Raw genomic sequence first — 16,334 nt, 5'->3', positions numbered from 1 at the left:
AGTGAGAGGGAAAGTAGAGTCGCCTAATCTGGCTTGCTCTAAACATAATCCCTGTGAAGGAGAGCCTTTGTCAAAGTTCTGTAGAATCTAACAATGTAAACCAGGGTCCTGTGTATGTCTCTCCCTGCAGTAAGCCCAAGAGCTCTCCCACCACTGCCTTCTGTGCAGATAATGTGTGGGGGAGCTGAGAGCATGCATACTTAATCACATTGATAGGACGGTTGCTGTGCTCAATGGCCACGATGATGCCTCCAGAATCCAGGATGGTATAGTAATGCGGTCCCTCTAGCATCTTTGCCCAGGAGTAACCCCCATCATCTGAGATGTACACGTCTGGGACCATCACCGAGATGGCGTCTCCCACACTACCTGAAAAGTAATTGACCATTAGCATCCACTAGCAATGAAGCCGAGAGGATTTATTGACAAGAGGAAAACGTTTGAGTGGATCTACTGTATTTGTCACCAGGCCTGTTGTAGTAGAATGACGGCCATCAAAGCCTAGCTTCTGCTCTTGCCAAGCCCAAAGAATTGTAATACAGGAAATTTAATCAACGGATCATGTTCTAGTCACCTTAAGCTGTACATGTGACACAGCTTAGCATTGTCTCGGGGAATCGCAAGTTGAGGTACCGCTCAGGTCAGATTGAGTTATACCCACACTTATGAGAGATTGTCTTGATTAATGATGGTTGTGGGAGGACCCAGCCCACTATGAGCACCATCAATCCTCTAGGCAGGTCAGTTTGAGTTGTATAAGGAAGTTAGCTAAAGATCAGCCAGGAGCAAACAGGCTTCTCCCTGGTCCCTGATCTGACTTCCTTCAATGATGAACTGTGACCTGGAAATCTAAGATGAAATAAATCCTTTCCTTTGCATGTGGTCAGAGTGGTTTATCACAGCAACAGAAAGGAAACTGGAACAAAACACAAAAGCCACCTACTTTGAGGGTGAGCTCGTGGTGTGTGTGTATACGTGCACGTGCAAGTTCAAAGGCAGTGCAGTCTCCCTGTGCTTGGTGACTCAGTCCATAATGGTGAGAAGGATGGCTCCTTACCGTGAGCGATGACAATGCCCACGGCATTGGGCTCAGAGAGTGGGGCCATCGGAACGTTTAGCTTCTGGGAGATGCTATAAGAAGCATGGATATGAAGGCTGCACTGTGAAGAGAAACCAAAGCCCAGATTAAAACCAAAGGCTTGACGGCCTCAATCCTTTCACAGAGCCTCCCAGTAAGACTGAATTGAACTCAAACCTCAGTGGGATGATTTAAAAACAAAGAAACAATAAAAACAAAAAATAACCTGGTACAATTAATTTCATAAAATGTACTATCTGGCCTTTTAAGTTTACTCTTAGCATATTCTCAATCAGCCTTCAGAACCTCTTCATCCTGTAAAACTGAAACCACCACTTTTGAAGCAACAAGTTGCCACTTCTATCTCCTGTAGACTGAGAAACCACGTCCCACTTTTTGTCTCTGTAGATCTGACTACTCTGGGGTCCCTCCAGGATAGTCATTCATAGAAATGAATCCCACAGAATACATCTTTTTGTAATAGCTCATTTCACTTATAACAATGTCCTCAGGGTTGACCTATATTATAGCATTTGTCAGAATTTTCTTCCTGTATAAGGCAAAATAATATTCCATCTTGGGTGGTGATGGGGGAGGATATATTATATTTAATTAGCTCATTCAACTATTGATGGAGTTGCTTCCACTTCCTTGGCTACTGTAAATTGCGTTACATAGACAGCTGGCACAATTGTTTTATTAAGATTCTGTTCTCATTTGTTTCCCAGCTGGGGATTGTAACCAAAAGCTTTACACCGATTAGGCAAGTACTCTACAACCAAGATACAACCCTAATCCTTCTTTTTAAATTTTTATTTTGATATTAGGTCTTACTAAATCGCCTAAGCTGGCTGGCTGGCTGTTCTGCCTCAGCTTTCCCTAGGGGTTAGGATAACAGACATATGAGACCATGCGTAAGCTCAATTATGTTTTATATGAACCCAGAAGTGGAAATGATGTACAGGTTAATGTTTCACTGAACACAGATGCCAAAATCCTCAACAAATACTAGCAACTAAATTCAACAGCATGCTATCATACACCGTGACCAAGTAGGAGTCATCCCTGGAGTGGCAGGATGGTCAATGACATGAAAATCAGTTTATATGATATACCACATTAGAGAATGGAGGATAAAACACACACACACACACACACACACACACACACACACACACACACCCCAATCTACATAGACAGAGATGTGTGATAAAAATCAATGTTCTCTTGTGATAAAAAAAGAACCTTTGGACTGTGAAATACCAAAGCAACCAAATAAAAGAAGAAGAAAGGGGAAATGGGTCACATTGCCTAGCTTTACAGTGAGTGCTATAAAGCTACAGTCATCCAAACAGCATGATGTTGTCATAAAAACAAACATACATGCCAAAGGAACAGGGTATTTTAGATAAAAACCTGCACACATATGTCTAATTAATATTTGACAAAGGAATTGAGAACACATGAGAAAATAATAACTTCAATAAATGTTGCTGGGGAAATGGGATATCTACATTCAAAAGAAGGATTTGAACTCTGATTTCACAAAATTTCACAAAATTTCCTCTAAATAGTTAAAGGTGAATGCAAGACTAGAAAGTAAAATACTCGCAGAGAACACAGGAAGGCTTCCTGACAGTCTAGGCAGCAACTTTGATTTGATCCTGGGAACACACATAACAAAGAGCAAAAATGTACAAATGGAGTCACATCAAATAAAGTGCTTTTGCAAAGGGAGCAGAGGAAGGGTGAAGTGATGGTGGACAGAACAGAGGTGCCTGCACACTACACAGAACACAAGGGGCTGCATGCCAAGAAACAAATACCTAACTTAAAAAATGGGCAAAGAACAATGCAGCCATTCTTCAAAGATGGCAAATAGCCAGGCAGTGTTTGAAGAAGTGTCTAGCATCACTAATTACCAGAGAAAAGTACATAAAACTACAGTGCATTGACAAGTCACACTTGTTAGAATGGCTGTTACCAAAAATACAAACGGTAACAAATATTGCTTAAAGTGGTGAGGAGGGGCAACCCTTTCATGCTGTTGGGGAAAGGTAGCTGAAGCCGTCACCTCACAAGATGTTGTGGTGTTTCCTCTAAAATGTAAAGACAGAGGTGCCAGCAAATCTACTTAGTGGTATTTAGCTAATAAAGACGAAGTTAGAACCTCAAGGCAATGATAACTACAGTCTGCATATACTGTGGCTCAACTCAAGATAGAGAATCAACCTATGTATCTTCTTTTTTTTAGCGATCTATTTCTATTTTATATGCATTTGGTATTTTGCCTGTATGCCTGTGTGTATGAAGGTGTCAGGTCCCTAGAGCTGGAGTTACAAAGTTGTGAGCTGCTGTATATGGGTGCTATGAATTCAACCTGGGTCCTCTGGGAGAACAGCCAGTGCTCTTAACTGCTGAGCCATCTCTCTAGCCCCCAATCTATGTATCTTTTGCTAGATGAATGCATAGAGAGAGAACACAGTACATGCACAAATGGGATGTTTGTCATTCTTAAAAAGGAGAGCCTGCTGTTTGCAACCACATGGATGAACCTGGGAGGCAGTATGCTATATAAAATAAGCCAGGCATGAAAGACAAATACCACATGATGTCACTTAAATATGGAATCGACACAAACCACTAAACTCATAAAAGCAGAGAACACAGTGGTGGCTGCCAGGGATCAGGAGGCAAGACGGGTAAGAGAGATGTTGGCCAAAAGGTTCTAAAGTTTCTATGTTGGACAAGTAAGTTCTGGAGAGCTAGTAAGCATCACGGACAGCATCCTGATAACTGTGTAACATACTTGAAATCTGCTAAGAGAACAGATCTAAATGCTCGAATCACACACAAGAAAAAGACAGCTGAGTTAACTGATGTATGCATTAATTAGCTTGACTATGGTCATGCATCTTACAGTGTCTACAGACAGGAAAATGTCAAACCATACATTATGAGCATATGCCATTTAAATTTGTCAACGATACCTCAATGAAGCTGAGGGAAAAAAACAAATGTCAGAAAGCAGGCAAATGTGTGAAAGTTTAACAGCGAGTGCCGTTCAAGAAGCTCAGGTAAGCCAGGCGTGTAATGTCAACACTTAAAAGGCAGAACACCCAGATACGAATATGTACGAGTACAAGATTAGCCTGGTCTACATAGGACCAGTCAGAGCTACACATGAGATTCTGCTTCAAACCAGCAAACAAACAGATAATTCTCAAATGGTCACAGTAGTAAACATTATGCTTTCATACTTTGCAAAAGGCTAAGCCAACTGTTAAAGGAATAAGAATGATGACTGGTTCTAACTGGATGGGTTCTAAGGAGGGCTGGGACTACTGCAGAATATAACTAGCCGGGGTTTGGGGAGACAGACATGACTTCTCTGAAGACACTGAGAGGCCACAGAAGGCATGTGGACAACAGCAAGGGTGTGTCAGTGAGGAGAGGTGGACAGAGCCAGGCAGGACAAAGCCTTCATTCACTAGAGAGGCGCAGTCTTTATCCTGGCAAAGCAGAACCAAGAGAAGGTCATGAAGGAAGAGGCAGAGGAGCCAGAAGGCATCAAGGAGAGAAGAGACTGTCACCCCTGCCTTAGGCATGGTGAGCTGGGCAGGGGCAGCACAAGCCCAAGGCAGGACAGAAGGGTGAAGAAGACAGAAGCAGGCGCTTTAAGTATGGATACAAAGGGACAGTGTGAGACTCCCCACGAAAAACTCCAGGCTAGAGAAGCAGAGTGGCCCTGTGTGCAACAGATCTGAGAGGAATGTGGGAACAACCAGCTCACTGTTGTTAATTAATATAACATGTATAATTTATATAATATAACATGGTAATGTTATGAACAGCTGTTATTTAACTCCTGAAGGGCTTCTAAGGCCTCACCCCTGCCATGTAGACCCTTAGCTAACAATCTGTACATCTGTCCATTCTGTCTTCCCTCAGAAATTTGGTAAAACAAATGGTTGTTACTCCATCTTGTTTTTCTTTGAAAAAGACAGGTAAGCCGCAGTACCTTGGCTTTTCCGTACAGTTTCTATTCACAAATCCTACGTGAACTCATTATTCTCTTTTCTAAGCCTTCCACCCTTGCCTGTGGACCCTGACTGAGAATGAGATCTCCTCAGGGAAGAGCTTAGCACTGGCAGGAACGGGGCAGGCTGGCTGCTTTCCTGCCCATACAGATGATGGCTGGCACCAACAGACCTCATTCTTGTTCTTTGCGGTGGCATCGCATTTGCTGTTCTCCGGCTTCCGCAGGTGCTCCCACCGTCCTCCCTGGTCAAAAGTGATCATGCTCTGAATGGAGTTATCTAAATGGGGAAAGAGTAATGTAAGCCCAGTGTGTTGAAGAAGAGTGATGTAAGCCCAACCCACTGGGGAGTCTCAGTCAGCCAGCAGCAATGGAACTCTCTCCTGAGGAACACCATCCACCCATCCACCCATCCACCCATCCATTCATGTTTTCATATAAATGCATATTCTACATTGAGCACATTTCTGCCTTTCTTACCCCTTCTCACTCCTCTGACTCTGGAGTCCCACCTTAACACCTTACACAGTAGGTAAATAATGGGCCAGAAGAAGGTTACCATCTGAATGTCCCAGCTAACTCCAGAAACCACCTGGAACTATCCCTACTGAGAACCCCCAAAGCTCTCTTTTATGCTGAAATTTGTATCTTAAATTCCTTCCTCCCTGCCCAGGTATTCACAGCGTGGTTGCCAGACTGAGACAGGCCAATGGGAGGAAGTTCAGTCACTGGGGCTGTGTCTTTGAAGGGATGTCAGGATGTTTCTCTTCCCATGTCTGAGGTGATGGGTTTTGTTTCTATTATACATGATGTGGTGCTGCAGACCTAAAAGCAGTGGGGATAACCAGCCACAGGTGGAAACTGCTAGAACTGTGAGCAAGATAGCTTTTGCAGCTGGGCGGCAGTGGTGCACACCTTTAGTTACAGGCAGGCAGAGCTCTGAGTTGAAGGCCAGCCTGGTCTACAGAGTAAGTTCCAGGACAACCAGGACCAGGGCTACACAGGAAAAAAAAATGCTCTTTATAAATTGATTGTCTCAGAAATTGTAAATTCTATTTTAGTAACTGAAAGTCAACGCACTGCTGAGTATGAAGAAGCAAATGTTCATTCTTCTTCACTGTGTGATGCCTTGGAGGAAAATCTAGGCAGGGATCCTAATTCTTTCTCAGTCAAAGGCATGACACCAAGCTTATTTTAGGGATTCTCTAGATTATTTATGTTTACTCCTAGATTAATAACTTCTGATTAGGTTTTGTTCCCAGCATCCAATATCGTATCTGTCTAGCTATGGTCATTATTCTGGGATGTATCACCATGGCCAGAAGCAAGCTGGTGAGGACAAGGTTTGTCTTACACTTCCACACTGCAGTCCATCACTGAAAGAAGTCAGGACAGGAATTCAAACAGGGCAGGATCCTAGAGTAGGAACTGATGCCGAGGCAGCATGGAAGGGTGCTGCTTACTGGCTTGCTCCACATAGATCCTTCATCCTGTCTTCTTACAGACCAGAACCAGCCCAGGGATGGCACCACCCACAATGGTCTGGGGTCTCCCCATAAATTAAGAAAACGCCTACAGCCTGAGCTTATGGAGGCATTTTCTTACTTGAGGTTCCCTCCTCTCAGATACTTCAGCTCATATCAAGTTGACATAAAACTGGCCAGCAGATCCTCCCTCTGATGCCCTTTATTTTAAAAAATGTAATTGCATTCATTTAACTATTTGTGTGAACATGTGCCATGGTGTGCGTGTGGTTGCAGGACAGCTTTGGGGGAATCTGTTCTCTCCTCCCACCTAGATCATCAGGTTCAGCACCAAGCACTGGCACCCAGAGCCACTTTCCCGGTCCTCTCTTCTTCTCCCAGTGTCCCCTTCCTATGCTCTATTCTCAGTCATATAAACCGCTGTGGTTTAAGTACAGAAATAATATGCTCTGAGGTTTCAAGGTACATCAACCAGGAAGGCAGATGAAGAAAAATTCATTTATCCAACAAACATTTATTGAAAGGTCAGTATTTAAAAACTACTGTATGCCTCTGGGAACGACACAGACAGAAAACCTTGTGAGGGACTGGTGAGAGACTCATTAGGAAAAGCATCTGCTGCACATGCCCGAGGAGCTGAGTCTGAGCTCCAGGACCCACAGGAAAAGGAAAGACCAACTCCTGAAGGCTGTCCTCTGGGCATACAGGAAAACAAGCATGACACACATCACCATCATCACCACCACCACTATCAGCAGCAAAAGCTTATGAAGTGTGCGTTCTGGCAGGATGAAACAGACATCAGAGACGGTGCATACGTGAAATTACACAGATGCAGGCAACGACATACACTAAGTGCTCTGGAAAACCTTTTGGACATCTAAGAAGGACTGGAAACATGTGCAAGGATGGGAGTGGATATGAATTTAAAATAGGCTAACACAGGCAATTCTCCTTCAGAACGTAACACAGGAGCAAAGACTTGAAGAAGCACTGGCCTGGCAGACACCTGAGGAACTGGAGCTGCTGGCAGATCTGTTGAGGGATGGATGTGTGTATACCTGGTCTGTTTGAAGACTGGCAGGGAGACAGTGTGAGTGACACAGAGCAAATGAAGGAGAAAAAGATGGAGGTGAGGTCAGAAAGGGAAAGAGGAACCAGTGTCACTTGGGACCTCACAGGACATTGCAAGTTACTTATGGCAGAAAAACAGCCTTTACCTTAACATAGACACAGAGAGGCTTTAAAGGTCTTTGTCCTTGGAAGTGATGTGTTTCCTTACATAGAACCTTAGCAGAGGAAGCCCTATAGTAGGACACTGACTGGCCTACAATAGAACTTCGGCTGGCCTAGTAATATAGTCTCTATACAAAAATAGACTGATTCAAGTTCAGATTCATTCCTCCAGGCCTAGTCCTCCAAATACAGAAGACTCAGATCAATATTGACCCCCCCCCCACACACACACACTGTTGCTTTGCTCTGTCCTGCATAATTTCTTTACACAATGAAGCCACAATGTAAAGGGGTAGTCTTGTTGACTAGGCAACCACATAATTGGGGAAAAAACCATCAGGTTCCCCTGAAGACCTCAACCCCTCGCCCACTGAGCTGTGCTGAGCCTCACCTTCTGAGAGCGTGCTCGTTATATAGACCCCACGGAGGGAAGTCACGTTGGTAAAGTCGGTCTCCCCGCCTGTGGTGGTATAGAGATGTCTGTCCAGAGACTTGGAGTAGACAATGCCTCGGTCATCAGAGGTAAAGATTGTGCCAAACCCAGTATCTGATATGAGCAAACAAACAAAAACACTGAGACTTGGGAGGAAACAGAACAAAACAGTTGTCTAGTCATGACTGCCCGGCCTGGCTGCACATCTGTTAATTGCCTTCACAGTGAGACTCAGAGCTGAGTGGACCCACAGTTTCACACTCAAAGTCTTCAAGTTTGTCTTTAATTCTAGCACTCAGCTTAGAGGCTGGAACACAGGATATGTTGCATTTGCTGCCTGACATAATCAGAAAAGTTCTTCTCAGGTAGACTGTGGCTGCACAGGCATTGTATTTAGATTCCCACTTCATGTTTCTAAATCTTTGTACTTTAGAATACTTTTCAAACATCTTTGTTGAAGGATCTTTAAAAAATAATTTTATGTAAAAAGATTATCATTTTATGTAAAAATTATATATTTTATGTAAAAAAATTATCACCAGAAAAGTAAAATAGGAAAGAGACAAAATGTCAGCCTTAACTTTTTATCATTATGTTTAGAAGACATAAAATTGCTTTATCAAATGGTTATGTGTTTCTAAACTGGGCAAAGTGGTGCATACTTGTAATTCCAGCATCCAGGAGGTTACGGCAGGAGCACTGTGAGTTTGAAATCATCTGGAGTATAGAATGAGTTCATCCCTGTCTCCATAAAACATCAAACAAACCGAAAATGGCTCCTGAATATTACCTGGTTTTACCTGGTCACAGACAAGCTTGAAACTCAGGACCACTGAACAGGTACCCACAGCTGCTCCGGGAAGCTCTGCTCTAAAGTGTTCAGCCTCCCTCCCAGACAACTGTAGGCATCAGAACAAGCAGCCTTTCAAAGATGCAGCACAGTGTCTTTGGGATATTAATAAACTTCTTGGGGTAAGAGGAAAACTTGATACATAAAAGGGAAAGATTCTCAGAGCAGAGCCCAAAGCTGAAATCTCTACGTGCTTAAGGGTGGGCCACTAAACGGCTCTTACCTCCAGGTTCATCTACATGCATGAATACCATGTCCTCATTGGCTGCCAGAATAGAATAGAATTGTTCCTGCCCCACAGAAGGAAGCTGTGCTATGCTCCATGTGTCTCCTTGGTCTGTTGACACGTGGATCCTTCTTGTTGTATCCTAGAATAAAGATATCAATATCTGTGTTTTTAATCTTCTGTAAAGGTGTCATGTCAAGGACATGAATAGAAACACTTTTAAAATAGTTATATTAATAATCATTTCCTCAGTGGGTGCAATTGCAACAAAGGGCCTGTGCCAATTCTCAAGGTAATTGCTACCCGGCTCTAGGCAATGAGAGTCCCTTCTCCCCTGCCCTTCTCTGGCCCCTTCATTCTGGTTGGTCCTCCCAATGGCTGACATCCCATCTCCTTCAACAGAGCTAAGGATGAGTCTGGACCACCACTTACTAGGTTGGCTCTATACCATTTGCAAATACTTGCTTGAAATTCTCAAAATGATGATTTGATTGGCACTTAAATGTTCCGTGCCTTTAAGAAAGCCCTGGCTTTAGATAATTAATCCAAAGGATTAGATAACTGATGGTCTGAAAGATAAAAATGAAATCCGTGTTCGGAGACCACAGGGGACAGTCAAGATGAGACACGCTTCTAAGGAATTCTCACCATAGCCGTAAGAAGGAGATATGCACAGGCTAGACTAAGGACAAAGAATCCAAAATTCCTGTAATTTTGCAAGAATTTGGCTGGCAAAGGAGTCTGCTAAGAAGGCCACTAACTCTTAGTCTCTGCTAATTAAAACAGCTACATGAGACCAGCAGGCATAGTTCAGCGGTCGCAGCTGTATTTGCTTCTCATCCCCAGTTCCCTCCTTTAGCCCCACTACTTCAAGCAGTCCTATTGATCGATCCTATCGATCAATCCACTCTTCCAGTCCATTGGGTAATTCTCAGAGTTCACTATAACTCAACATCTCACTTGAGTTTGCCAAACTGGCCACTACTGCTTCAGGAAACACTGTCTTCACTTGACTTTTGCAGCAGCATCCTGTCCTGATTTCCCCTACCTCACCCCTTCCTCCCATCCAGGCTGCTCAGCTGGATTCTTCTTTTCTTTGTGAAAAGGTGGAAAGGTGCCTCAGGGTTTGCTCAATCCTCCCATCTCTTCTCTACCTCCTTCCTCATTCTTCCGAAGAACGCATCCAGTCATGAGACTTTAAATACCATGTAATTTGGGAGGATTCATAAATATGAGTGCCAACTTGACATTTTATCTCAGATATGTAGTAGGATTTTCATATCCAACTCTGTGAGTTCTTGGTTTCTCTCCCACAAACCTGTTCCTCCTATAGCCTTTGCTATGGCAGAAAACAGCCCTGCCATTTACACAAAGACTTGAAAGTTTCTTGTAGTTTTACTTCTTTTGTCTCATAGGGATACCTAAGGCTCTAGCGCATCCACCCACAATACATTTAAACACACACACACAACAGTCTCATCCCTTCTCCCTCACCCACTGGGACCAGCCTGGTTCCAGCTCCCATCTTCTTTGCCCCTTGAATGCTTGACAGCCTTCAGCTGCTCTTCCTGCTGTTTCCACCCTTGCCTTCTCTCATGTAGAATCTCTTATGGAATGTATGGAAAAGCCCACAGTTATACTCTCAGGTACACCTATCCTACAGTGGAAGCTCAGTCATAATATGGCCCACTTGAAGAATAAAAGCCCCATGGCTACAGCTTCCCACTCCATTCTGGCCCACTTCCCATGATCTCCAGGGCTCCAGCCACACTGCCACTCTCCTCGTCTCCAGGAGGCCTGGGGGTCTGTCTCTGTCCTTGCTGATTCCACACTTGCTTTCCTTCCAGATATTCACACAGGGATGTCCTCCTCAGGTCACTGAGGTCACCAAGATCCCAGCCAAGCACAAGGTCTGTGATAGTGCAGCCAGTTCCTGCTGCTCTCCACCTGCCATGTTGCTTCAATTCTTCCTAGACAGACTTACTGCCATGATGCTTTGAATAGGAATGGACCATAGCCTCGTGTGTTTGAACGCTTGGTCCATGGGGAGTCTGCTACTTGACAGGGATGAGGAGATGTGGCCTTGTTGGAGGAAGTGTGTCACTGGGGGTGGGCTCTGAGGATGTCAGAAGCTCAAGCCAGGCCCAGTGTCTTGATCTCTCTTCCTGCTGCCTAACAATCCAGATGTAGAACTCTCAGCTACTTCTCCAGCACCATGTCTGCCTACATGCTGCCATGATGATAATAGACTACACCTCTGAATTGTAATGGCTTATGGTTAGAGCCCCAATTAAGTGTTTTCCTTTATAAGAGTCGCCATGGTCATGGTGTTTCTTCACAGCAATAGAACATTAATAAAGACATTTGCTTAACAGGGTCTTCCCCACTTGAATACAAGCTCAGAGAGTAGGATATGTATTTATTAATTCACTGCTATCTTATGGTATCTAGACTACTACCCAGAGCATTGTATATTTTTAATTATGATTACAGAATATTATGTACATGAATTGCTTTCTTTGCTCTCCAGATATTCATGTCTGGGTAAAGCAAAACACTGGACCTACAAATCCCAAAACAGGACTAGTCACAGTTACAAAAGGCTAAAGCCCCTAGCAGCCCCTGAGACTCAGTCAGCCTCTGTAGACAGAATCTCTCCCAGGCTTTTACACAGATATTTAAGATCATAGGGCTGGCAAGATGGCTCAGTGGGTGAAAGTGTTTGCCATCAAACTTGATTCCTTGGATCTACATGGTGTACAGAAAGAACGGACTCCTGCAAACTGTCCCGGTTACCACACATTTGCTGTGGCATGTGTGTGCCCAACACTCATATCACACGCAGACCAAATAAACAGATAAACATTTTAAAAAATTGTAAAACTCTGCAAGAAGACAAGAAACACTATCAGGACTATATACTGAAAATATCCATATGGTGTATGTTAGCAGGGATGTCAGACCCCAGCAAGGCAAACACTCACCTTATCAGCCATCACAGAGGCAAAGAGGAAACGGCCCCCAAGACCAAATGAGTAGATTTTCACACCAATGGTTTTGAAGGTTTTCCCTAAGTCGGATGTTCTCCATAATTCCAGGGCACCAAGATCAGCTTCTTAACCAAGACAAAATACTGATTAAATTTTCATTTACTGGCAACGCTTGCTTGCACAGCTGCTCTAGAATTGATCCTATTTTAATACAGAAGCATTTGAAATCCATTGTGTGTTAATCAGGTGAGAGCATAGATACGGCATGCCATCATACACAGAGAATTTGCATTTGGGCCTTACTTCTGTGAGGTTTTCTGAGTGTTCATGTCTCAAATGCAGTGTTGTATAACAAGATACAACTTGTACTCTCTTCATGTCACACTTTAAAATGATATTATTGTTTTCAATGATCTTGTTTGAATCTTTCCTTCACTATTTATCATCTAACACCCTACATTATTGTTCCATGAAAGCAGACCCTGGGTATTTTGTTCTAGCCTTAGACTAGTGTTTAGTCTACAGCAAGGACTCAGATATTTGTTGCATGAATTTAAAAAAGATTTTGCTTTCTGCTTGGAGACTGTAGCATGGACTGGGAGGCCAATAGCTCAGCCATCATGATAACAATCCATCTTTGACAGGAATCACCATGCATTCCCTACTGTTTACAGCCTAGTGTTAGTCTTATCTACGTTGCTGCTATGATTTAGATACGAAATGTCCCCCACAGCCTTGTTTAAGCACTAGGTGCTATTAGGGAGTTGTGGCATCTCTGGGACTGTGAATCACTGAGGGCAGAACTTGAAGGTGGGTTTTTACTTCTGATTCTGGCATAAGCTCTCTGCTTCCTGATCCAATAAGATATCAATCAACAAGCAGTGGCTGAGAGACCCTGCTGCTATGCAGGGCTGCTCTACTGCCATGTTCTCCTGGCCACTGTGTACTGTACCCCAGAAATTGTAAATGAGAGAAGCTTTCCTTATCTAAGTCATGCTATAAACTCCCACTGCCAGGGACAGAGCCGCTTTAGTCACCATGTCTCCTTCACCGTTATGGACTGTACCCTCTAAACTGTGAGCCAAGGTAACCCCTTGCCCCTGAAGTTGCTCCTGTCAGTATTTTATCAGTGTGGTGGATAGTTTGAGAAAGCTTCCATAGGCTCATAGATTTGAATGCTCAGTCATCAGGAAGTGGCACTACTTAAGAAGGATTAGGAGGTGTGGTCTTGTTCAAGTAGGAGTGCCCTTGTGGGAGGAAGCATGTCTCTTGCAGGTAGGCTTTGAGATTTCAGAAGCTCAAGCCAGGCTCAATGTCACTCTGCCTGTGGATGCAGATGTAGAATTCTCAGCTACTTCTCCAGCACCATGTGTGCCTGTGTGCTGACATGCTCCCTGCTATGATGATAATGAAGGAAATCTCTAAAACTGTAAGCCAGTCCCAATTAAGTGCTTTCTTTTATAAGAGCTGCCATGGGCATGATGTCTGTTCACAGCAATAAAACAATGACTAAGACAGTCAGTGATGAGAAAAGTATTTAGTACAGAAATTTGGTATCAGAGAGTGCACTGTAGTGATGGACTGACCATGTTTGAGGAATGTGCAAGAGTTTGGAGCTCTGGTACACCTAGCTACAAGAATGCTATGAGCATAGGTCAGTGGATCATTCTGGTGAGAGTTCATAAAAAACAGAATTCTGAGAGAAATGTTCTGAGAGAAATGTAGATATGAAGGCCAGACTTAAGAGCTCTATTGGGAACTGGGTTAGAGAGCATTCATGTTACATTATGATTAAAAAGAAAAATCTACTGTGGTCTGCCTATGAGCTGAAATTTTGGATACGACTGCTAACTAGTGGACTAATTTATTTGACAGAGATCTACAGGCAGCTTAACACTCATACTGTGCTGTGGTTACTGCTCCCTGTGTGTGCAGTCAGGCTTAAAGTGAGAATTCAAAGGCAACAGAAGAAAAAGATGTGAAAAAAACTCAGTTTGCTGAAGAAAGAAACATGAGGAAGACAGATGAGGCAATGTGGTTGTGATTGTTAAAGAGACTAGTGGAGCCATGAAAGCGAAGCCAAGCGCCACACCAGGAGGGTAGAAGTGCCATGAGGGCAGGACCCCACCCAATGAAGGCTCTAGGGCAAACCCCGCAAAGTCGTTTGCAAACTTCCTTTCAAAAAGAGCATGCCTGAGAACATGAGCCTCTGGGACACCCTGGTTCATCTGCAGGCACTTAGAGGCTACTGCAGCTGTTGACCAAGGTGGGACAGGTGGATACATCTCTAGATAGCTGCAGACTTTCAGCATTGTCCTTGCGGTGGTTTTACTGTAAGCAGAATGCAAGAGCAATGAGCTATCAAGATCTGTCTCATGAAAGAGCCCAGAGTCCAGGCAATGTTAGCCGGGCTGGAACCTGCTCAGGGAGACCCTTAGGGACCAATGCATGCAGCTGTGGAATCGAAGCCTAAGCTGCAAGGGGAGACCCCAGGATCCTGGGAATGCTGAGAATGTAGACACATGCTGAAGAAGGCTGGAGCCCAAGGCTGTCCCAAGAAAGGCTATACATGCCACAGGTAACAAGAGCTGTAGGAGAAGGGTCATTCAAGGTCTCGAAAGCTCCAATGATGCCCAGATGTGGGCATGGAGCTGCAGAATATGCTGCTCTGATGTGTTTGGTCCTTTGCTTGTCTCTCCATGCTGCCCTCCTATTGCTTCCTTAGAAGTATATGTATGCCCTTGTATACTGGAAATATGCAACTTGGGTTCTGACTTTATAAGAACTCACAGTTAAGAGACTGTCTTGGGTCTCAGAGGAGACATGGGATCTCAGAACAATGTTGGGACTATTAAAGACAATGGTAACTTTTGATATTGGATTAAATGTATTTTGCATTATACAATGATAGACAACAGTGGCCCAGAGTGGAATGTTATAGTCTAAATGGGAAGTGTCCCCTCTAGACTCCGATGCTTGAGTATCTGTTGGTGGTACTGTTCTGAGAGGCTGTGGAACCTTTCCGACCGTGGCCTGGTTAGCAGAAATAGGATGCTTAAAGGTGGCCTTGAAGATGAACTTTGTTTTTTATCATGACCTGAGCTCTCTTTCCTGATACACCAAGATGTGTACAATCAGACAGCAGGACCCCACTGCCATGGACAAAGCTGCTTCAGCCACCATGTCTTCTCAGTGATGATGGACTATTCCTGCTAAACTAAACCAAAGACAACCCTCTTCCCTTAAGTTGCATTTGTCATGTATTTGGTCACAATAATGAGAAAAGTAACACCCAGTTGCTAAGAGGAACTGTATCACCTTCATATACAGTTACTTTTAATTTACCTGTGCAGGATGAAGAAATTTAGTTGTACTTTCAAGATTTTAAAAGTAATTAGCAGCTTTGAATTTTCTACAGCTACTGAATTTGCAGGAAGATGAGAAAAATCTTTTGTTTCACCATAACAACCAAGCGTGTTCTACCCTGAATGGAGAGCAGAACAGTCTTTTCTGGGACTACAATATACTTACTGCAGGAGCCATTCACATGGGTGGTAAAGAAGATGATGTTGTTTGGTCCCCTATAAAGAGGCAAAGACAGGGATTTTAAAAAATGGATTAAGGCTACTAAAAGAGTATGTTGGCCTAGTCACTGGCATGGTAACAACCCTATTCACTGACAACAGCTGGCCTGCTGTTCACTGTGTTTAGTCAGGTTTACAGTGAGAATTCAAAAGGACAAGTGGAGAAGCTGTGCTCCCCCCCCCCCCCCATAATCCCCTGGTGGGGCAACCCTCAGCCTGGGCTCTGCTGTCTCCTACCATCATCTACCTCAATGTGAGAATCTCCCAGTCACACTGATGTACTTACACTCCAAATCTGCCTCTGGGGTCACACCATTTCCCCCCAGTAAGATGCTTCTCTCATTTCACTAAACTATAACCTCATAAACTCACAATCTTTCAGCACCGGCTTAAAGACTAGCCCTCCTGTGAGAC

General features: G+C 43.8%; 1 protein-coding gene across 4 annotated transcripts in view; it reads right to left on the bottom strand.

The window, feature by feature from the left end:
* Nucleotides 1–16,334, bottom strand: part of Sort1 (sortilin 1) — a 75,498-nt gene that overhangs the window by 15,769 nt on the left and 43,395 nt on the right. For 2 of the 4 annotated variants that reach the window (XM_034499982.2, XM_034499980.2), the window contains exons 7-13: nucleotides 15,868–15,917; nucleotides 12,331–12,461; nucleotides 9,344–9,488; nucleotides 8,229–8,384; nucleotides 5,291–5,397; nucleotides 1,058–1,160; nucleotides 201–369 (exon numbers count right to left, since the gene is read on the bottom strand). In XM_034499982.2, coding sequence (XP_034355873.1) covers nucleotides 201–369; nucleotides 1,058–1,160; nucleotides 5,291–5,397; nucleotides 8,229–8,384; nucleotides 9,344–9,488; nucleotides 12,331–12,461; nucleotides 15,868–15,917 — 861 coding nt within the window. The remainder of the gene's footprint in view (nucleotides 1–200; nucleotides 370–1,057; nucleotides 1,161–5,290; nucleotides 5,398–8,228; nucleotides 8,385–9,343; nucleotides 9,489–12,330; nucleotides 12,462–15,867; nucleotides 15,918–16,334) is intronic. The other 2 variants (XM_076933133.1, XM_076933134.1) reach the window with 1 other exon arrangement.

Source organism: Arvicanthis niloticus, chromosome 4, assembly GCF_011762505.2.
Source record: "Arvicanthis niloticus isolate mArvNil1 chromosome 4, mArvNil1.pat.X, whole genome shotgun sequence".
In the NCBI taxonomy this organism is placed as follows: Eukaryota; Metazoa; Chordata; class Mammalia; order Rodentia; family Muridae; genus Arvicanthis; species Arvicanthis niloticus.
This window is presented reverse-complemented; position numbering and strand designations above follow the sequence as displayed.